General features: G+C 36.7%; 1 protein-coding gene and 1 long non-coding RNA gene across 2 annotated transcripts; one reads left to right on the top strand and one right to left on the bottom strand.

The window, feature by feature from the left end:
• Window positions 1–2,215: 2,215 nt before the first annotated feature.
• LOC137248143 (uncharacterized) lies at window positions 2,216–4,183 on the top strand. The gene is made up of 3 exons (XR_010952091.1): window positions 2,216–2,914; window positions 2,972–3,578; window positions 3,645–4,183. It is a non-coding gene; the product is annotated as an uncharacterized lncRNA (long non-coding RNA).
• On the bottom strand, window positions 4,020–5,294 carry LOC137248142 (uncharacterized). The gene is made up of 3 exons (XM_067779011.1): window positions 5,100–5,294; window positions 4,833–5,013; window positions 4,020–4,777 (listed from the first exon to the last, which is right to left on the bottom strand). Coding segments are annotated over exons 1-3 (759 nt in total). The 5' UTR covers window positions 5,102–5,294; the 3' UTR covers window positions 4,020–4,201.
• Window positions 5,295–23,045: the final 17,751 nt, after the last annotated feature.

The following is a 23,045-nucleotide window of genomic DNA, read 5'->3' as shown; positions in this document are numbered from 1 at the left end:
AGGTAGTAAAATGAGATAAACTGAAATAAGCAAGAAAACAAATACAAGCAGGATAGCATAGTGGTTAAGGGTACACTTACACGGCCACCGATAAACCGAAAAATTACAATCAGCTGATGAAATCGGCCGGGCTGGTGCTAAAATTGCAACCGATTATCGGCCGGCAGCTTTTTTTCTTTAATTTTACTTTATCGCAAAAATACGCTTACGTTTATGCTTTTACGTACTTATCCCATAAAGTGCGCTTCTTTTGCACACAATTAATTAATTTTTCAGTCAATCGCAAAAATAAAAAATGTTTTCACAGTAAATACAGAATCGGACGATAAAATTGAACACGCGCAAATTTATCGGCAGTGAAAAACGACAACAATTCGACGATCTGTTGAAATGTACATACGATCATCTAAGCAATTTAGGTGCAATTTAGGCAAACTCGCACACAGCCTTATTTATTATTCGAAGAAAAACAAAATATGAAATTTATTCGTCATTCAAAAATAGTTTCTTTAAATACAAACAAGTAAAGGTGTCGTAAGTTCGGGTGTAACCGAGCATTATATAGTCAGCGTGAGCTTCAATTGTACATTTCATGTCAGATAAATTACTTTCCTATATAACACGTGGCACCGCCCGTCTAAAAAACTTGATAAGGGAAATATCATTGATTCAAAACTATTTTTTGCTAAGTTATAGCTTATTATTTTCGTCTACGACACTTTAAAACTTCTTTTATATCTAAGTTGCCGTGGTCCTTAACCGATCCTGTCTATTTTTACTAGAAATATTTTCTGCTATAAGGAAAATATGTGTACACAATTTCATTACGATATGTTAATTTTTCTTCGAGTTATGGCTCCCGAAACAGAAAATTGTTATAAATCCACTTGGGAACTGAAATACCATTGATATAAAGCTCTTTTTTGCAAATATATAGCTTACTTTATTCGTCCACGAATCTTAAAAATCGCTTATATAAAAGTAGGCGCGGTCCTTAACCGATTTCGTTAATTTTTCTTCAAAGCATTCCTAATAGTAAACGCAACCTCTCTGCCGAATTTAGTTACGATAGGTTTAACGATTTTTGATTTATGATTAATAATATTTGTCAAATTGATTTTATCATAATGGGCGGTGCCACGCCCATTTTACAATTTTTTTCCAAATTTTTATCAAGAGTCTCAATATCAGTCCACACGTCAAATTTCAACATTCTAGTTGTATTATTGACTAAATAGTCAGGTTTTCTGTGCTTTCCAAAATGTTATATATATAAAAAGTGGACGTGGTTATCATCCGATTTCGCTCATTTTTAATACCAATACATTCTGGGGCCATATAAGCTCGTGTAGCAAATTTGGTGAAGATATCTCAATATTTACTCAAGTTATCGTGTTAACGGACAGACGGACGGACGGACGGAGATGGCTCAATAAAACTTTTTTTCGATAATGATGATTTTGATATATGGAAGTCTATCAGGGCTGTGACGGAATCTAATTGTTGTCGGAATCAGATTTAAAAACGACAAAATAATTACTTTGGCGTCATGAAATCCAATATTATCGGTTTAATGTTCGAATTGGAATTAGTGTCGGTTTTAGGTGTCACAGAATCCAATAATATCGATTTTGTTATCGGAAACAATCCAATCGGTTAAATGCTGTTGCATTTCCTTTTTTCCTAGTTGTATTTCTCTTGCAGTTGAGTATTTTCTAAAAATGTCAGTAAATAAAGGTTTATTTTATAAAAATAAATCTAAATTTACATATATTTTCATTCTTAATAGGGGGAAACAGAAAAATTCAAAGCAAAACAGTATTTTGACTGAATTTATGGAGAAACATCCAGATATTGCGAAGCGCTTCATGAAGCACATCATCTAAAATCGTTGACACCGTACTTCTACCTACACTCATGCTAGAATCCTTGCCAACTGATCTTTGATAGGATCCTTCAGCTAAAAATCGTAACGTAGCTGCTAATTGCATCACTGGCAGAACTTTCGAGCCATTTAAGCGTCCTTCATTGGTGTCCAATACCATTCGGATAGCCTCTTTGTTTATGCAATAGTATGCAAATACACTCTAAATATTTAGAAACCCACATTAAGAAATACTTTTAATTACGCTGCCTCTGGCAACTTAAATGGATTGCTGTGATCTCTCAAAATTTTCCTTTTTGACCCTCTCGCAACTTTCTTCTTCCAATAATATAAATGCTACAACTGCTGATGTCATTTTGATGTCAATAAATTTGTTTATTTCTGTTTAAATGCACAAAAAAACTATTTTATAAAATTTTGCCAAAAAAATTAACATCAAAATTGCCGGTGCATCGCAAAACAGCTGATTCGAACATCGCTTTTATTTACATTCGAAAAGAGCAAAATCAATCGGTTTTATGACACCAATTTAAATCAATATTGGTTTGTTATTCCGACAAAACGCAAAACCGACTTGGATTCGATTACAGCCTTGTATATCTATCTCGATTCCTTTATACCTGTACAACCAACCGTTATCCAATCAAAGTTAATCACCCCTATCATGCATTTCGATTACGTTCCCGCTCTACGCTCCGCCGGAGTCGAAAGTAGGTATCATGCGTTGCAATTGGATTGAAAGAAGAAGAGGAAGAGCTATAACTCTTTCGAAATCAGCTGTTTGCCTTGAAATATGTGAAAATGGAACATAACAAAGCAAAAATACACAAATTAGTGCTGTTCAAAGAAAATAAATAAAAGTAAAATTTTTATATTGTTATTATTTTTATTAAACGTAAGTATGGAATCCTTATCCGCGGCGATATTACTGGTTGAGGAGGAGAGCAGCGCATCTCAGAATGCTGTGGTGAGAATTGAAAGGAGAAGATTGCGAGATATGTGCGATCCCATCCAGATGAATGACGGGCTGTAAGTAATTGCACGTGAAAGTAGACAATTTTCTTTACAATTCGTTTACTTATTTAGATTCAAAAAAAACTTTCGTCTGAATAAGGACGCATTCAAGTATGTCCTATATACGTTTGCGGAAGAAACGACCGCAAGTACTTTGTCCTCGTTATCTCCGCTTAACATTGTAGTATCCGCTTTAAGATTTTTTGCGGAAGGCAGTTACCAGCATGGAGTTGGCGCAGACTACAATGTTGGAATGGCACAGTCAACCGTGTGAAAGTGGCTGTCAAATTTTCTCGAAATAATGCAGCGGAAGCTATGCCCACAGTGGATAAAATTCGAGCAAAATGAAATAGAGAAGCAGGAAGCAAAACAAGATTTTTTACGAAGGCTGGTTTCCCAGGTGTTATCATGTGCGTTGATGGCACGCACATAAAAATAATCAAGCCATCCGATGAACCTTTCCTTTATTACAATAGAAAAGGATTTTATAGCATCAATGCTATGGTGGTGAGGATTGTATTTTATGAAATCAATTCCATAATTGAAAATTTACGAATAAGAAGCATTGACGCTAGGTATCCTGGATGCAATCACGACGCTCATGTATGGGGATTGAGCAAGCTGAGGTGCTATATGGAACGACGATATCGTGAAGGTGAAAGGAACACATGGCTGTTAGGTATTTAGTTATACATATATGTACGTTTCTTAGACAATTTAAAATAGTTATTTGCTTTTTTTCAAGGCGATGCTGGATATCCATTACAACCTTGGCTAATGACTCTGTATCGTTCCGTAAGTCAAGGCAGCCGACGAAGTAATTATAACATGAAGCACTCCAAAACTAGAAATATTATAGAGCGGACGATCGGAGTTTTAAAGAACTGCTTTCGATGTTTGTTGGGAGCTCGAGGGCTACATTACTCGCCTCAAAAAGCGAGTGAAATTATAAATGTAGCTTGTGCACTACACAATATTTGCATTTTCTACAAAGTAGAAGATTTGAATCCGATAGAATTTGATAATGAAAACCGTCAAGAGGAAGAGGAAGAGGAACAAACCAATGACCCTGAATTTACTTCAACAGCAAATCGTATTCGTGACAACATACTTTCTTCTTTTCAAAATGTATACAATTTTATTTTAATATTTCATGTTTTTCTTCAATTCATTTATCTATGTTAATTTAAGAATTAAATTCAGTACATATGACATTTTGTTACATAAAAAAATGGCATTCAGTTCATTTCTCAAGTTGCTTATTAAAGATAATACAAAAACAAACAAAAATCAGGTATACAATTATTCCGAGTCTTCTCTATAATTGGGATCTAGTTTTAGCATTCGAATTTTTATTTCCACCTTTTCTTTTAACAGGTTTTCCTTTATCTTGCTGTGTCGTTGCTGCTCTTGAAGCTGCTTTGCTACAGCGTCTGCCATAACTTCTAGAAAGCGGTTCATTCGCCGCAAATATGTCACAGTTTCCTTCATTTTGCCATCGGCAGCTTCATAACGATTTTTTGTTTCGGAATAAAATTCTTTCTGGAGATCTTGTTGCTCCCTTAGTAACGATGCAGCGCTCTCCTTTTCTGTTCTTCTTTCTCTGTTATGGATGCTAGCTCTGCTGGTTGAAGGCACATCGTCTGAATGTGTCGAAATGTCCATTTCGGTGGTTCGGTCTGCGTCTTGCGCACTATCGCCATAATCGTAGGCATTCCTTATTCCACTTGTACACCTTTCCAACCCCGTTAAACACACAATTTTCTCCTCAAGTGGACTTATACGTTGTAAACGACATTGCCCTCCCCCTGTGCTCATCATTTCCTTCTTATTGCTAGTTAGCTTTCGTTTGATATAGCACTTCCAGTCAATCCAAACCTGTAACAAAACGTTAGATTTTACAAATTCGTTTTCAATTCAATTAATACCTTACCTTTCTCCATACATTAGAGTCTTTTGGTGGTGGACCAAGTGCATTTAAATGAGATGCTACCTCTTCCCAAAAAGCCTGCACATCTTCCTTTGGACGCTGGTGGAAACCGTTGGCTATATCTGGCTTACTCTCCATCATATCTGCCAATTTTCCATATTGCTCTGCTGTTGTTGTTTTTGACCTGAAAGCATATCAAAAAACATCATTCGAGCGCAAAAACTGGAAATATCGTGAGCTTTACAACTTTTAAATATAAGTTTTACTTACATTTTAAGAAAATTAAAAAAAATAACGCAAATTAATAAAATTTGTACAGCTAAATAAAAAAACAAAAAGTTCTCCGTCAACAAAATTGCAACTTAGAAAAACGGAGCTACGATCGAAGTGCATGATAGGCAGAATTGTAAATTTCGAAGTTGAACTGAACGGAAACGGAACGCATGATACCAAAGTTTCCAAACAGAAAATTCCAATCCAAGTCGAAATGCATGATAGGGGTGAATATACTCTGTGTGCAAAGCACACTGAGTATAAAAAATAGGGGTATTCTCTCTGTCTAGAATCCATAGAAAACGTAGAAAGTTTTCCATTTTACTGTCAAAGTACATATGTGAAAAATTGTCTACGGTTTCTACCATTGTGAATACATACAAGTGAAAAATCTTTCTATTCCTGCATTGTCATACCTACCTGTCAAATAATAGCCGACAAGTAGAACGGAGAACACGGGCCCTATTCAGTAACTGTGAGTTTTAAAATGTACACTTTTTCTTCATATAATTTGTATGAAAGAAAAATGTACATTTTAAAACTCATAGTTACTGAATAGGGCCTCAGAGAACGGAAGCAAGGTTTGTTTTTTGCTCGCGGTTATTAAATTGAAGTGCTATGAATTGCTCATTTGTGTTTCAAATCAGCTTTTCTTTTAAATGTGTCTACAGAAAATCAGACTACATGTAATATTAATAGTAGTAGATCTAATATTCAGAACTATAGGAGCATAGCCAAGCTTTCAGCTATCCCTAAAACTTTCAAACGAATTATTACTCGTCAACTTCAGCACATGTGTAGCTCTTTAATATCGTCTAGCCAGCATGGTTTTGTATCTCGAAGATCAACCACTACCAACTTGATAGAGTTTACCTCTTTAGTAATGGACGGATTTTTAAACAAAAGGCAAATTGACGTGATTTACACCGACTTCAGTAAAGCCTTTGACTCTGTCAATCATGAACTTCTAATTTTTAAACTTGATTTTCTTGGGTTTCCGAAGCATTTACTTCTCTGGCTTGAAAGTTATCTCGCCTACACAGCGGAACGATACAAGGTGGCCGCATCGAACAGCTGATTATAACCTTTTTTTATTTCATTTGATACATCAACTTCCGGCGCAGTACGATTTCGACATTTGTCCATCGAATTTACAAAAACAAAGTACATGGAATTGTTATTTATGTATGTAGGTATGTCACCATGCTGCCACCTTGTATCGTTCCGCCATGCTCGCCTACAGGACTCAACAAGTTTTGTTTAAAAGTTGTCTTTCTAAGAAGTTTAATGTAACGTCTGGGGTTCCTCAAGGTAGTCATTTGGTTCCATTACTTTTTACCCTGTTCATAAATGATTTACCAAAAATTATTTTACATTCCCGTACTTTTATGTACGCGGATGATGTTAAACTTTGCTTTGCATGCCCTCTGAGTTATCCTCTTTCCATCTCTTACATGCCGACTTGGACTCTTTTCAATGCTGGTGTACAGCGAATTTACTAGATTTAAACTGTTCTAAATGCAAGCTGATGACATTTCATCGTGTGAAGCCAATTTCGGCATCTTATACGTTAAAAAACACGCTCTTGGAGCGTATATCTGTTGTAAGTGATTTGGGAGTTTTCTTTGATTCGAAACTGTGTTTCAATATGCCTATTTCATCAATTGTGAACAAAGCAACAGGGTTACTTGGATTTGTAAAACGGTGGGCCAAAGAGTTTGATGATCCGTATCTCACTAAGCTCCTTTTCACATCTTTAGTACGTCCAATACTTGAGTACTGCTCGTGTGTCTGGTGCCCGCGGTATCAAAACTATATACATCGAATTGAGTCGGTTCAGAAACAATTTTTAATTTTCGCACTCCGTGGCCTTAACTGGTATCCTAACCTTCATCTACCACCATACAAAAATAGGCTACTTCTTATTAGTTTGCCAACTTTGGAAAACCGAAGAATATTACTTGGGGTAATGTTCCTGCACAAGCTCATCATCGGTGAGATAGACTCCTCTTACCTTGTTAGTCACCTAAAATTCGCTGTCCCTAGCAGAACTTTTAGACACTATGTGCCCTTACACCTATCAACTTGCCGATAAAATTTTGCTAAAAATAATCCCTTGCGGAATTGGCGCTCGCACTATAATGATTTGTATAATTGTATCAGCATGGAATGCTCTTACTGCTTTGCATAATTCAATACTCTCATATCTGACCTGATTGTTAATTAAAATAAGAACAAATTTAATTCTCTTTTTGTTTAGAGTTGAATTTAATTTTTAAAGTTCTTATGTATTTAATCCTAATGTTAGATTTTAAATTTACAAATATTTCGTTATTGAATTATATTATTTTAGGTAGTCGACCGCGTTGTGTCTGTTGTTGACTTTAAATAAAATAAAATAAAAAAAGCTTCATGCAGCTGAACGTACGTACGCTTGAAAAAAAGGAAGAACAAGATGTTTGTTTACATTTTTTTGTGGGTGCACCCCATAATCCCGACAACTCATAATCCCGACAATTTTCAGAAATCCCGACAAGACACAATCCAGACATAACAAAATCCCGACAACACAATATCCCGACAACTCAAAATCCCGACAGCACATAATCCAGACAAATTTACTAAAATTTCGTTATTAAACAAATTTTAGTTAAAATTATTAGAAGAATAAATAGAAAATTATAAAATTATTAATTATTAAAATTTCGTTATTAAATAAATTTTAGTTAAAATTGTTAGAAGAATAATAGAAAATTATAAAATTATTCATTTTTTTAAAGTGCGGCCGGAGGCCGCCTACGCAGAAGGGTGTACTACGCAGAAGGACATCACCGTTGCGGTAGCCACGGTTATACCACACACCCGGACTTGGCATGGCGTAACCCAGGGTAATTTCTTATAAGCGCGGCCAAAGGCCGCCTATGCAGAAAAGTGTTCTACGCAGAATTACTGTGCATGGCGCAGCCGGATTGGATCGGCTAAGGATTATTTTTATGAGTCGCGGCCGAAGGTAGCCTACGCAAAAGGGGTGCCTAAAATAATAGAATAATACCGAAGATGTGTATTTTTTATGGCATCGTTTTATCACTGAGTGAAAACTGAGTCCAGCTTATTCAAAAATACTGACAAAATATATAAAAAATGTTAGTCCCCAATTTACATGTTGTCGGGATTTAGTCGTGTCGAGATTATGAGTTGTCGGGATTTGGTCGTGTCGGGATTATGTTTTTCGGGATTTTGTAAGTCGGGATTAAGTTATACACCCTTTTTTTGTATGCAAATTTGTGTAATTAGTTAGAAAATGTTATTTTAGTTAATAAAAGTGCGTGAAAGGTATATTACCAAAGCGAAAAAGAGTATTCAACACCACAAAAACTTGGTTGGACATTGTTGAAGCGATTAAAAGGCTAAAAAGTGTTGGAAACTAGAAATCACTTTTTTCTCTAGTCCGCGGTGGTGTAAAGTTGCCTTTCATAATTTACAAAGGTACGGGGATGCAAACAACTTTTAATACCTATTTTCCTTTGGTTTCGGGGACGGATATACCTGAAGAAATTTAATTTCTTATTTTTTTCAATAATTGTTTGCTTTTTGTAGCGACGCTCGAAAGTTCAGATCTTGAGGCGTGAGAAATCGTAGCTACATGTCATATCTTGTACGCGTCTGTGAAGCTACGCCTCGTGTGCACCTTGCCTAAGTGGTGCGTTCTCTAAGTGTTGTTTATTTGGTCTAAAAACCAGGAATATTTTCTACGTTTCCTACGTTCCCTAGACTGAGAGAATTAACCTATTATTTTTATTTGTGATTAACGGACAAAAAAATTATTTATCTTTTCGTTATTCGAATAAATTTTGCCCAACTCTGGTTGGCAGACCTGAGCGCCATATAGGCTGCTTTAGTCGTCCATTTATTTATTCCTACCAAGTGCTGGCAGCAAAGAGGTGAATTATTTTTTGCTGGTTTTGAAGAATTCGTGGATGCTCGTCCATGTTCACTTGAAGTTGAACTAATTCTTCTAGATAAAGATTGTGGCAGAGCCTTTGATTTGTGAATTTGAATAGTATTTTCAATAATGGGCCGAATTCGGAAAGATATCGGATTGATATCGAATGACAGAATCTAATCACTGACCAGCCGTTTGAAGATTAACGGTTTCCAGACGTCGAAGCTGAAGGCTACGGTGTAAAAATAGAAGCTACGTTGTAGCACTGCTTGAATGTAAAGTGAAGCCTCCGATATCTTCGAACAACGCGACATTTCGGATACTTATTAAGCTTTCAGCAAGTCGAGCGTTAATAACGGTACTATCTGGGCGTTAACTGTGCTGGTGGTTCATAATATGGATAAGAGGAAATATGTCGGAACAATACAACTCATCTTGGTTAGCAGGGTTTTCCGTGGCTCAGTGGGTAAGCCACTGCCCGTTTTCGATGTCTGGAGCAAATTCAGCTCCCCTTAATTTTTTAATAAGATAATACGCTGCCTTGAGACCCAGACTGTCTGTTGTTGTTTTTGTAGCGATAAGGACAATCTCCGAAGGCCGTGGGGAATGTTATCGGTGTTAATGGTCCTTTGTCGGAAGCAGACCCGGTGCGTTCCGGCAACAAGCACCATTAAGCTACTAGCCCGACCATCACGGGAACGATTTGGAATGGCCACATTAAACGTTCTAGGCCAAACACCTTCTCACCCCCTAGATCCATGAGCAACTTGGGGTTGCCAGAGCCTCGGCTGTTAAAGAGCAGGATTCGCCACGGGTACGTGAGGTTGACAATTGGGTTGGAGAAGCTATATATTGCACTGGCAACCCCTTGAAAGGGTTGCACTTCACAATCCCTTGAATCAATTTGGTATTTCAATCGCCTCTTACGACAGGCAAACCTGCCGCGTGTATATTCTAAGCCCCATAACCCGCTGGGGTAAAAATAGTTTGTCTTATCAGGCTCTAAAGCTTCAGAGGTTCCCGCTGACTAGTGCCTTCCACACGTATATATGCCCTGACGAAATAAACAACTAACGATTTCTGTCATATTGCCGATTTTTTCCACGCAGGATTCCCGAATTTTTAAGTGCGCACAAAAATTGTAATAATTTTTTAACCAATACAAATTATTAACAATTTTTTTAGTTGAGATGTTAGCACGAAATGTATTATCTGTAAAATTGTATATGGCGACCGACAATTGAGAATGGAGTTATCTTCATTCTACATTTTCGAGCCTGCGAAATTTCATTTTAAAAATTCTTCTAAATCTCCATAAAAAAAATGTTTTTTTTTCAAAAACTGCATTTACCATCGTCTTTAGCGCATGAATTCACTTAGGACTACGCCAATTGACACGAAAAAAATACATAAAAAATGATTTGGAGCCTTGAAAATGAAAAAAAAAAAATGCATCAAAAAATCGATGACATTTCGCAGGCTCGAAAATTATTTTTTTGGCTATGCGTAGTGTCCTTAGCCCAAATCCTATCGAAAAATCGATGGCGCGATATCGGTAAATAAACACACCCACCCTAATGTATATATTAAAAGCGATCTGAAAATCTGTGTGTATCCCAATGTTGTCTGATCTCCTCATGTAAGTTAAATGTTTTTAATACGAAAATTATTTTTGTTAGTTTTATAAAATATTAACTTTTTCAATAAAATACTTTTCTAAATTTTACAGGACTATATTGCTCTCTGCCAAGAGATTTTAAGCCGTCCAGATCCTGAGGCAGAAGGGGAGTAATGGAATTGCTACAGAATACGTTTACCCAGTCTCTACACTTCTTATGCCTGTTTTTTATATCTATTTTTTGGGTGGTTAATTTTTTCTTTATAGCATTATAATTTTTCGGGTGTAAGGGATGATACACACTTTTATTTCGCTTTTGTATATACACACTTTCTTCTCCTGTTGATTAAAGGAAAGAATTTTGAACAAGAACAATTTCGATTTTTATTCGGAGTATTCAGTTTATTATATTTCTTACACAGTTAACAAAAACAAAATACACTGGATATACATAATTTTTAATTAGATAAGTTGATAATGAGCTGTAGTAGTGAATACCCCAGTTGCATTGAAAATGTATCAAAGTATTGGCTAATGTCGTCTTCGTTCCGAGAATAAATTACGAACTGCTGACCAGCTAATGACTAATTTACCTGGCCCCATAAAATAAGACTGGCTGATGTGTACAATGTATGGTATGGCAAAAAGTTCAGATAATCTTAATATGTTGCGAACTAAGCTGTTAGAAGTCAAAAGACGAGTTCTATCAAATGGGCTCTAATGTTCACTGATGTTCAGGCTAGAGTCACATTAGAGCTGAAGATTTTAACTAGCATACTTCTCAAATCTCAAGCGTTGTTTCTTAAGACAGGGTCAGTTAAGAATTATAGCGTTATTATTATTTATGTAGAAGAGAATCAATTACTTTTAATTATGTCACTTACAAATATAATTCGCTGGGCTTCCATTTGTTGTTTTTCTTACATACACACGTAGGTGTATGTAAGAAAAAAAAAATTGTTTTCCATAAAAGAAGTATCTGAATAAAAACTTCTTTATACATTAAAGGTATTAATTTTAATATATAAATTTACGAAGTGCTGAAACTTAAGCGTTAAGGAGAAATATGCTGGATATAATGTAGTGAAATTAAAAAAACAGGTTTTTGAAAATTTTTCACTTAATGCCCGACGTTTCGCTAACGATTCTTAGCTTCTTCTGGGGCTTATCTTTTTTATTTATGCAAAGAAACAGAAAAATTTTTGTATAAAATTAACAACCCTCTACACAGGCAAATTCAAAAATGTAAAAAACACTCACATAAATTGACGTAACAAATTTCTATAAAAATTATTAAATATACATATTTATATATATATATATATATATATATATGTGTATCAGTACCAGCAGGCTTTCGGTAAACTTATACTAATTTGTGTTTTGTGTTTTGTAAACACAAGAGGTAGATTGCAGCAATATCTTTGGTGTCTTCCTTTATGTTGACAGTTTGTTCTCTTTTTTCCAATATACGAAGGCTTTCCATGGTGTATCTTATTCTTCCTCTCTTCTCAATATCTAATATTTAGGTGTTTTTTATATCTGCTTCGTGCCCACTGTTTAATATATGTTGTGATAGCGCGGTATTATCTTTCTTTCCTCTTCCTTATATCTGCTTCATGTTCTGACAGTCGCACTCCAAGGGCTCGTTTTGTTGTTCCAATATAAACTTTGTTGCATTGTTCGTTCTCTTTACCATTACATCTTATTTCATATACTACATTGTTTTGTTCTTGCAGCTCTACCGGGCTTTTTGTTTTTATGAAAACCGAAGACAAAGTGCAATTTGGTTTATATGCGAAAGTTATTTTGTGTTTTTTGTTGTCTAAGTCGCGATTGAATTTCTCTGTTAATTTTGGTATATATGTAACACTGAAGAATTTATTGTTATCTGTATCTGTGTTTGTTGTGGTTTGTTTTATATGTTTATTGTTTATTGACATTAGGGTGTCCTCTATCCTCGGATAAGGGGAACAAAACGGTGGTTTTCTACAAAGCAGACTACAAAAGGAAAATGAACGATCTACTGGGGGACAAAAATACATACGAAGTACTAAGAAACGACCCAACAAACACGCTCTAGAAGAAAAACAACCAACTGATAAATGAGTTACACAGAAGCAAAATAATAAGCACTACACAAAAATATAAAATGAACAGTAGCGCCGCCATAGCACCCCGCCTGTACGGCTTGCCGAAAATCCATAGGCCAGACCTACCTTTAAGACTAATAGCATCATCATTCAACGTACCATGCTATAATTTATCCAAATTTATAGTAAATGCCTTAAACGACTTAACTTCAGAGAAGTACAATATAAAAAACTCGTACGATCTAAAAGAAAGGCTCAATAATATAAATATAAATGATGATGAAATACTAGTTTCATTTGACGTTGTCTGTTATTCACAAATATATCGACATACCTAGCTACAAAAATAATAATGAACAAATTTGGTTCAATACAAGTAAAACTTAATATTTCGCGGAACACATTTCATAAAATCTTAGATTTCTGTTTAAAAGAAAATAATTATTTCATGTATGAGGTAAAAATATTTACACAAACATACGGTATACCAATGGGAAACCCCCTTTCTCCAACAATCGCGGACATTGTCATGGACGATCTTCTAGAATATACAACGTTAGAGCTGAAAAATGTACACAATATATACATCAAATTTATTGTGAAATATGTAGATGACATTTTCGCAATCGTACGACGAACAGATGTTGATATCATTCTTAAAACACTAAACGAATATCACAATAAATTAAAATTCACGGTGGAAAAGGAAGAAAATCATAGCATCCCTTTCCTGGATGTAAAAGTACACAGAGAGGCTAACAAAATAATTCTAAACTGGTACTCCAAACCAATCTTATCGGGTCGTATAATTAATTTTCTATCTGCTCACCCCCTTAAGTACAAAATAAATACCGCGAGAAATTTAGTACAAAAGATACTCACCATTAGCCATCATAAGTTCAAAGAAGCTAACATACAGAAAATACATAAAATACTAAAACGCAATAATTTTCCGAGTCAACTTATAAACAACTTAATAGAGGACACCCCAATGTCAATAAACAATAAACATATAAACCAAACCACAACAAACACAGACACAGATAACAATAAATTCTTCAGTGTTACATATATACCAAAATTAACAGAGAAATTCAATCGCGACTTAGACAACAAAAAACACAAAATAACTTTCGCATATAAACCAAATTGCACTTTGTCTTCGGTTTTCACAAAAACAAAAAGCCCGGTAGAGCTGCAAGAACAAAACAATGTAGTATATGAAATAAGATGTAATGGTAAAGAGAACGAACAATGCAACAAAGTTTATATTGGAACAACAAAAAGAGCCCTTGGAGTGCGACTGTCAGAACATGAAGCAGACATAAGGAAGAGGAAAGATAATACCGCGCTATCACAACATATATTAAACAGTGGACACGAAGCAGATATAAAAAACACCAAAATATTAGATATTGAGAAGAGAGGAAGAATAAGATACACCATGGAAAGCCTTCGTATATTGGAAAAAAGAGAACAAACTGTCAACATAAAGGAATACACCAAAGATATTGCTGCAATCTACCTCTTGTGTTTACAAAACACAAAACACAAATTAGTATGACAAGTGTACCGAAAACCTGCTGGTACTGATACACACATATATATGTATATAAATATGTATATTGAATAATTTTTATAGAAATTTGTTACGTCAATTTATGTGAGTGTTTTTTACATTTTTGAATTTGCCTGTGTACAGGGTTGTTAATTTTATACAAAAATTGTTCTGTTTCCTTGCATAAATAAAAAAGATAAACCTCAGAAGAAGCTAAGAATCGTTAGCGAAACGTCGGGCATTAAGTGAAAAATTTTCAAAAAAAAATTTACATACAAAAAAGTCCTCTAAGAAGAAAAACTGGATCAGCTCAACAATAAAATAAAATGCTGGATATAAATTGTAGAACCATAAATTTCTCTAAGGCGCGAAAAAAACCCCTAACTCGAAAAAAATTTTTTTTTCGCTATATTACAAAGCGTGCCATACGAAAACTAGCACTTTCAAAATTTTTTACATTGAATTCCTTTCTGAAAATTTTTGAGTCTAGCACTTTCGCTTGGCACGTAGAAGGTTCGGTCTAGAAATTGGTATAAACCGGGGATCGATATCTTTATTACTTTTTAAATTATGAGCAGTGATGCCAGATAAATTTCTGAAATTACCAACAAAAATTTAAACAAATTCCCCAATTTTCCACATCTGAAATAAAAAGTGGCATGAAATTCAATATACGTAAGGAAGTCGCAAAATTTCTAGGGTACTAAATACTTGTTTGTAGGCTGTTGAGAATTGTGCAAACTACGAACGACAGGCCAAACACAACAAATAATGACATCTGTTTCTTGAGTTGCAGAAATACAAATATTTTACGTTGAAATTGTGTCATGGTACAGTACAAAAGAAAATTAACGAATCATTTTACAGTATTGTTAAGTAAGAGTGCTGATTATTTTTAGTTATATTACGATCAGCTTTTCAGACACAGGTAAGTTTGCTAAAATAAAATCCCTTTTGTCCATTTTTTTCCTTTTACTAAATTTCATGGGGAATTTTATATGAGCAGTTAAAGTCGACAGTAATTGTGCCGTATATTGGCCACATGCGTAAGCTAGCGCACATAAATGCTCGCTGTGTAAAATCAACGGTATAAGAGTTAGAGGCCTTTTCTCGCGAAGCATTTATGTATATTAGACTGGGTTGGTCCCCATACAAAAAAAAAGTTGCTAATGTCCGCCCCTAAATTTAAAGATTATGTTGAGAGGGTTTGGGAAATTTTTTTTTTTTTTTTTTGATCCTTCGAAATACAGCCGAAAAGGTAACTTGGTTATTTGACGTCCGATTTTTAAAATTGATATGTCATTGAGCAAATGAGACATTACAGGAGTTTGCTTCGGATGTTGAAAGATTGGCTCATCTTGCAAATGCAGACGCACCCGTGGAATACACTGAAAGGGTAAAGATTCAGAGCTTTATTAACGGCATACGGGACGTCGAAACGAAGCGAGCCACATACGCGAACCCAAAGCCAACATTTGCTGAAACGGTATCCCATGCACTGACTCAGGAAACAGCGTCACTTTTCAGTAACCCCGCATACAAAGCTCATCGCGTGGAAGTGGAAAGGCCAGATTGGGTAGACATAATTTTGGAAGCACTGAAGGGATTACAACAAAACAATGCCGGAGCTATGAAGTGTTTCAAGTGCGGTAACCCAAGTCACATTGCACGTCATTGCAGCACCGGTCATGGTAGTTCCAACTTGGCTGGTCGTAAACGCAAAGCTCGAGGAGATAAACAAGAGCGAGTCAAATGTAAAAATCGAGAACTAGCCCCAACTATTGAATGCCGTGTGATACCCATCTCGCAAACTGGAAGGAAATCGAGCAGTCTTACCGTCAAAGGAAATGTGGATGGCAAGGAGCGTGTACTGACTATAGATACGGGCGCATCTCATTCCTTGATCCGATCTGATTTGGTCAACAGGGGAGTAGAGCCATTACCTGGAGCAAGATTGCGTACGATTACTGGCGAGTATAACCAAGTCCAGGGAGAAGTGGTATGTGAAGTCTTAATTGGGCAGGTCATGGTTCTACATAAATTCGTTGTGGCAGAGATCGTTGATGAAGTCATATTGGGAGTGGATTTACCACATGAAATATGCATGTTGTATCAATGACCTTATGTTTGTTAAAATACAACCCTTTTCTGAATTTTGTCTGCACGTATATAATTTAAGATTCTTTGATTTTTCTTTATTTCCTTGAAAATTTTATTCGTATTTATGCATTTTTTATTATTACATTAACCTGGGTCGATTTCTATGGACGAAAGTTAACCGATATCGCGCCATCGATTTTTCGATAGGATTTGGGCTCAGAAAAAAAAGGTCCACTACGCATACCCAAAAAAATAATTTTCGAGCCTGCGCAAAAAAATGGCGAATGGGTACATTTTTCGACCAAAACACTCCCCAGTACAAGGATATTTTTTATTAATTTATTTTGTAACCTTTGTAATTCACTTAATCTTTCTCCTGAACATCTATTCCAAATTGGGTTTAGATAATTTATATGTGAGAGAAAGAAGGAATTGTAGCTGCTTCTTTGGAATATTGTTACGGTTTCTATAAATGAAAAAGTTTAAAGGTATCACCTTCATTTTTATTTTTTGAATCTGTTCATTCCTATTCACATTTTCGTCGATCCAGATACCCAGGTATTTTAATTTGTCTACTCTTGAAATAAAGTTATCTTTGTATATTATCCCAGGAAGTTGCAGCAAGTTTGGAACCTTGCGGTACTCCTACTTTTACAGCTTATAATGTACTTTTGATCCTTCCTACTTGCACGATTTGCTTCCTATCTAGGAGAAAGTTTTGGAAGAAGCTTATAGCAGTTTTGTCAAATTTAAGTTCATGGAGCTTTTGTACCAAGATGTTTAAGTTTACGGAGTCAAAGGCTTTACTCAGGTCTATCTAAATTTTCATGAATTCGGTGCAGTTAATGCATGCCGAAAAAGTATTGGATTTCTCTACAAATCCAAATTGATTTTTATCAATTATGTTGTTGTCCCTCAGGAATGTTTTTAATTGTACTAGAACTATACTTTAAAAAATGTTGTCGATTGTACTAAGTTTGGTAATAGGCCTACACTTTGAGCAAAGCTCTTTGCTTCCATTTTTATTTACAGGGACTACTAAGCCTACTTTAAGTTCTTCCGGTTACTTTCTAGAAGGAAAGAGTCATTTACGCTAGTGCTTCCTTATACCTTTCACAAATCGTATCGAAATTCCGTTGATTCCATTTGCTGATTTGGAATTCAAACTATTTATGACGTTTATAATTACAACGGAGTCACGGTTACTTTCTAGAAGGAAAGAGTCATTTACGCTAGTGCTTCCTTATACCTTTCACAAATCGTATCGAAATTCCGTTGATTCCATTTGCTGATTTGGAATTCAAACTATTTATGACGTTTATAATTACAACGGAGTCACAATAAGTTAACTGAAATGGGATGCATATTTCTGTAACAGTTTCATTAATGTAATGAAAATTTTGGAGTATTGCTACTAAATAAATAAATAAATGTAAGGCGCGATAACCTCCGAAGAGATCTAAGGCCGAGCTTCTCTTCCAATTTGCGTCGTGCTCCTCTTGATTTTTCCCTACAAATTGGCCGGACGGGACCTACATGTTTTATGCCGACTCCGAACGGCATCTGCAAGGCAGATGAGTTTTCACTGAGAGCTTTTCATGGCAGAAATACAATCGGAGCGCTTGCCAGACACTGCCGAGGGGCGACCCCGCTTAGAAAAATTTTCTTCTAATTGAAAAATCTTATTTCTAAAATTTTGATGTTGCTTTGCCCGGGAGTTGAACCCAGGGCATACGGTGTGATAGGCGGAGCACGCTACCATCACACCACGGTGGCCGCCGTATTGCTACTGCGGTGGTAAAATAGTCGTTGAATGCCTCAGCTATTTCTTTTGAGTCAGTTATAATATTACCCTTATAATTTAGTTGTACTATATCAGTATTATTATCTTGAGATTTTCCGTACATTATTTCTTTTAAATTTCTCCAAGCTTTACTACTTGAGTCGATATTATTCTCTATCTGCTCTCCATAATACTTTTTACGTAAATAGTTTTATTTATTATTTTAAATTTGTATCTTTGGAATTCGTTTTCGAAAAATATATTATTATTATATCTTTAATTTGTGAATTTTATTTCTCTATTTTATTAGTGAAAGTAATTCCTTGTTCATCCACGATTTTTTATAATTGTTTAATTTTTGAATGGGTTTTGTGCAACTTGTACTTGAAACAATCCTTTTTGAAAAGAAATCCAGGATATGAATAGCTGATGAGAGATTGGACAGCTTGGAATATATCTAGGATTTTTGACGACCGCCGAACGTTTAGTCCGGGATTCTTTGTCGTCATTGAACTGTTGTGAAGATAGTTTTCAAAGATGGTGGGGTTCCGGTAAGAGATGTGCGTGTATTAATGGTCCATATAATCAAAGTTGACGACTTGAAGTTGCTTCACCTCTCATCATATCAATGCTATTGTTATTGTAATTACATATTGTAACGGATTTACTTGCAATTCCCCTTATTTGCAATCTTCTGCTAACGTTCGAATCACTAAACTGTTGAATAAATAACTCCAATATTGATTAATGGAAAAATGGCCTTTATTAGAGTACTTCACAATAAATAATACTGCTATTGCTCGCCAGATAGCGTCTTAATCAAAACTGCTTCCGCGCCCCTACGATTGCTGCTTTTATACTGTGTGATTTCCTCGTTGCATCTTCTAGGCGCTACCAGAATTTACTTAGTTACTGCCATATAATTATAACTACAGATGCACGTGTATAGCTTCCCATATGCGCGTGTATTTGGGAGCGACACTTCTACAATTACAATTGCATACTTTTGGGAGCATCTCAGATAAAATATCTGCATGTGTTTGTGCATCTCTTCTCCGCTGCGTGTACGTACATATGTGTAGACATAATGATTGATTCGTTTATGTAGATACATAATGATTGATTTATGGATGTGCATAAAAGTCACTCTTAGTATCGGCTTAGAGATGACAGTACGCCTTAGTGTTGTTAATATTCGTAACACTGCCCTCCACCTAAGTCTGATCGTCCCGATCAGACAAATCTCCCGATCTAAACGCCGCTAGCATCTCCAAATGTACCACTCTTCTACTCCGTGGTTCCCAATGGTTTGTATGCGGTAGATGGTATCACTGATCTTCTTCACAACTTTGTACGGGCCTTCCCAACTGCACCGAATCTTGGATGGAACACCTTTCCGCCGGTGAGGGTTGTATAACAGTACCAAATCTTCCGCCAAGAAACCTTCCGAATTATTGTTCTCATCGTACCTGTGTTTCATCGTACTACTCATTACCCTGGTTCGTTCCTTCACACTCTGTTGTTTGGCCAATGAACTACTTCGTAGAGCTTGCGCTTGACGGATTTGCTTTGCATAATCAGTATCGTTCCGACGCTTCACAAGAGTAGTGTGTCCTGGCTTGAAACAACCTTGCATTCTTTCTGCGAAATTCTTTCCTTCGTTTTAGTGCGTCCGTTAGGGCTTTTCAACGCCAGTGTTTCTCTCACAGGTACCTTCGGTTTTGATTTGTTTGGCCCATTTGTTCCATCAACCTTTGCTCGATCTACTTTCCTTGACTTTCGTGGTCTCTGTCGAATCTCCTCCACCAGCACTCGCTTACTGCTGAACCCTTTTTCCAAACTGAAGTTAAGTGGCACATCCTGGTTCTTATACTGCATAATCCTTCTCTGCATATCGATCCTGATGTCATAGTCAACTAGGAAATCCACTCTCAATATGACTTCATCAACGATTTCTGCCACAACGAATTTGTGTAGAACCACGACCTTCCCAATTAAGACTTCACATACCACTTCTCCCTGGACTTGGTTATACTCGCCAGTAATCGTACGCAATCTTGCTCCAAGTAATGGCCTTACTTCCCTGTTGACCAAATCAGATCGGATCAAGGAATGAGATGCGCCCGTATCTATAGTCAGTACACGCTCCTTGCCATCCACATTTCCTTTGACGGTAAGACTGCTCGATTTCCTTCCAGTTTGCGAGATGGGTATCACACGACATTCAATAGTTGGGGCAAGTTCTCGATTTTTACATTTGACTCGCTCTTGTTTATCTCCTCGAGCTTTGCGTTTACGACCAGCCAAGTTGGAACTACCATGACCGGTGCTGCAATGACGTGCAATGTGACTTGGGTTACCGCACTTGAAACATTTCATAACTCCGGCATTGTTTTGTTGTAATCCCTTCAGTGCTTCCAAAATTATGTCTACCCAATCTGGCCTTTCCACTTCCATGCGATGAGCTTTGTATGCGGGGTTACTGAAAAGTGACGCTGTTTCCTGAGTCAGTGCATGGGATACCGTTTCAGCAAATGTTGGCTTTGGGTTCGCGTATGTGGCTCGCTTCGTTTCGACGTCCCGTATGCCGTTAATAAAGCTCTGAATCTTTACCCTTTCAGTGTATTCCACGGGTGCGTCCGAATTTGCAAGATGAGCCAATCTTTCAACATCCGAAGCAAACTCCTGTAATGTCTCATTTGCTTTTTGGTAACGGTTTTGCAACTCAATTTGGTATATCTGTTTTCTATGCTCACATCCATAAAGTCTCTCGACAGTGGCCATCAATGCTTCATAGTTGTTACGCTCTCCTTCGGGAATCGTCTGTAGGATTTCGGCTGCTGGCCCCTTCAATGCTACGAATAGAGCAGCAACTTTGTCTTCAGCATTCCAGTTGTTCACTGCTGACGTCTTCTCAAATTGAAGCTTGAATACCTCGAAAGGAACAGAGGCGTCAAAAGATGGAGTTTTTACCTTCGGATTGCTCGCTGGAACAGCTGGGCGATTTAGTTGTAACTGTTGCATAAGACCTTTCAACGCTTCTATCTCGGCATTAATTTTGTCATCGAGTTGTGAAATTTCTGCATACTGCTTTTCCAGTTTCGCAAAGAGCTGCGATGATACCTGTTCCGAAATTTTTGTCGACATTCCAGATATACGTGCCTCTTGCGCTTCCAGTTGAGATGACATATATGTCTTCTGTTCTTCCAATTGAGATGACATTTGCGACCCATTTCTGAAATGCGTACCTCCTGTGACTCCAGCTGAGATGCCATCGTCGATGTTTGTACAGATATTGTGCTCGTCACTGTCTGCGGTGTTTCGTTTTTTTCTTCCATTTTTGTTGTTGTTTTGTCGCTGTGATAATGAAAGACATACTCCTCAGCATTGATGATTCCTTCAAATACCATAGCTACACTTAGTCGTTTTTGTAGCTGGGTTTTATCGTCAAAAGTAGCCAATCCACGGAACTCCAACTCCTTCAGTTACTGGATCGTCAATTCACTCAACTTTGCCATGTCCAAGTTGTATTCCCAATCTTCGGAATTTATTCAACAATTCCTCTTCTAACACCACTTGTAACGGATTTACTTGCAATTCCCCTTATTTGCAATCTTCTGATAACGTTCGAATCACTATACAGTTGAATAAATAACTCCAATATTGAATAATGGAAAAATGGCCTTTATTAAAGTACTTCACAATAAATAATACTGCTATTGCTCGCCAGATAGCGTCTTAATCAAAACTGCTTCCGCGCCTCTACGGTTGCTGCTTTTATACTGTGTGATTTCCTCGTTGCATCTTCTAGGCGCTTCCAGAATTTACTTAGTTACTGCCATATAATTATAACTAGAGATGCACGTGTATTTGTGAGTGAGACTTCCACAATTACAATTGCATACTTTTGGGAGCATCTCAGATAAGATATCTGCATGTGTTTGTGCATCTCTTCTCCGCTGCGTGTACGTACATATATGTAGACATAATGACTGATTCCTTTACGTGGATACATAATGATTGATTTATGGATGTGCATAAAAGTCACTCTTAGCATCGGCTTAGAGATGACCGTACCCCTTAGTGTTGCTAATATTCGAAACAATATGTATGTGGAATAAATTCCTATTGATCAATGTAGGGATAGTGCTTTCGTGCGTATGAAACATACGTATGGATGTCTGCATGTTTTTCTAGTGCTTTTGTATGCATTCGGCCTTGATACAACCATAAGCATACAGAAGTTGTACAAAGGGAGTAATACAGTATGCATACTCCCTGAGAAACTAAACGTGCATTTATACTGGCATACATACATATGCAGCTCCAATTCATGCCTCAAATATCGATGTTTCATGTATACATTTACATCTGGGAACATTTTCTTTTGTTGAGAACGACATTTGTGACTACGTCCATCCAACGCAATTCAAAATATTTTTCATTAAGGACGCATAGATACATCAGTAAATCGGTCTCAAGTGCTGTTCGAACGTGGAGGGTGGCTTTAGATTTATATAACAAATTGGTTTGTACTAAACAATAAAAATAAGGTACACACATATTTTATATTTGCGGAAGCCGCCTTAGTTTGACGGATTTCCATCAAAACCGCTCTTCCTCCGCACCCCATCCTTGGCGGATTCGTGTTAGTCGTGTCCATTGTAAAAAGTCCCCCCTCAAGGCCGCTATCCGGAGCCGATTGTGTAGTCGCCCTTCAACGGTCTCGTGGTTATCTATGCTACGCAGGGAGGCCACGCGAGGGTTGGCGCATTACCTTATGAGTAATGCGTTCAGAGCCAGACCGGGCGCAAAGCGCGAAAATCTTCAACCGCACCTACACCATCA

This window comes from Eurosta solidaginis, chromosome 4 (assembly GCF_040869045.1).
Source record: "Eurosta solidaginis isolate ZX-2024a chromosome 4, ASM4086904v1, whole genome shotgun sequence".
Taxonomy (NCBI): Eukaryota; Metazoa; Arthropoda; class Insecta; order Diptera; family Tephritidae; genus Eurosta; species Eurosta solidaginis.
Note: the sequence above shows the minus strand (reverse complement) of the source record. Positions and strands in the feature narration are given on the sequence as shown.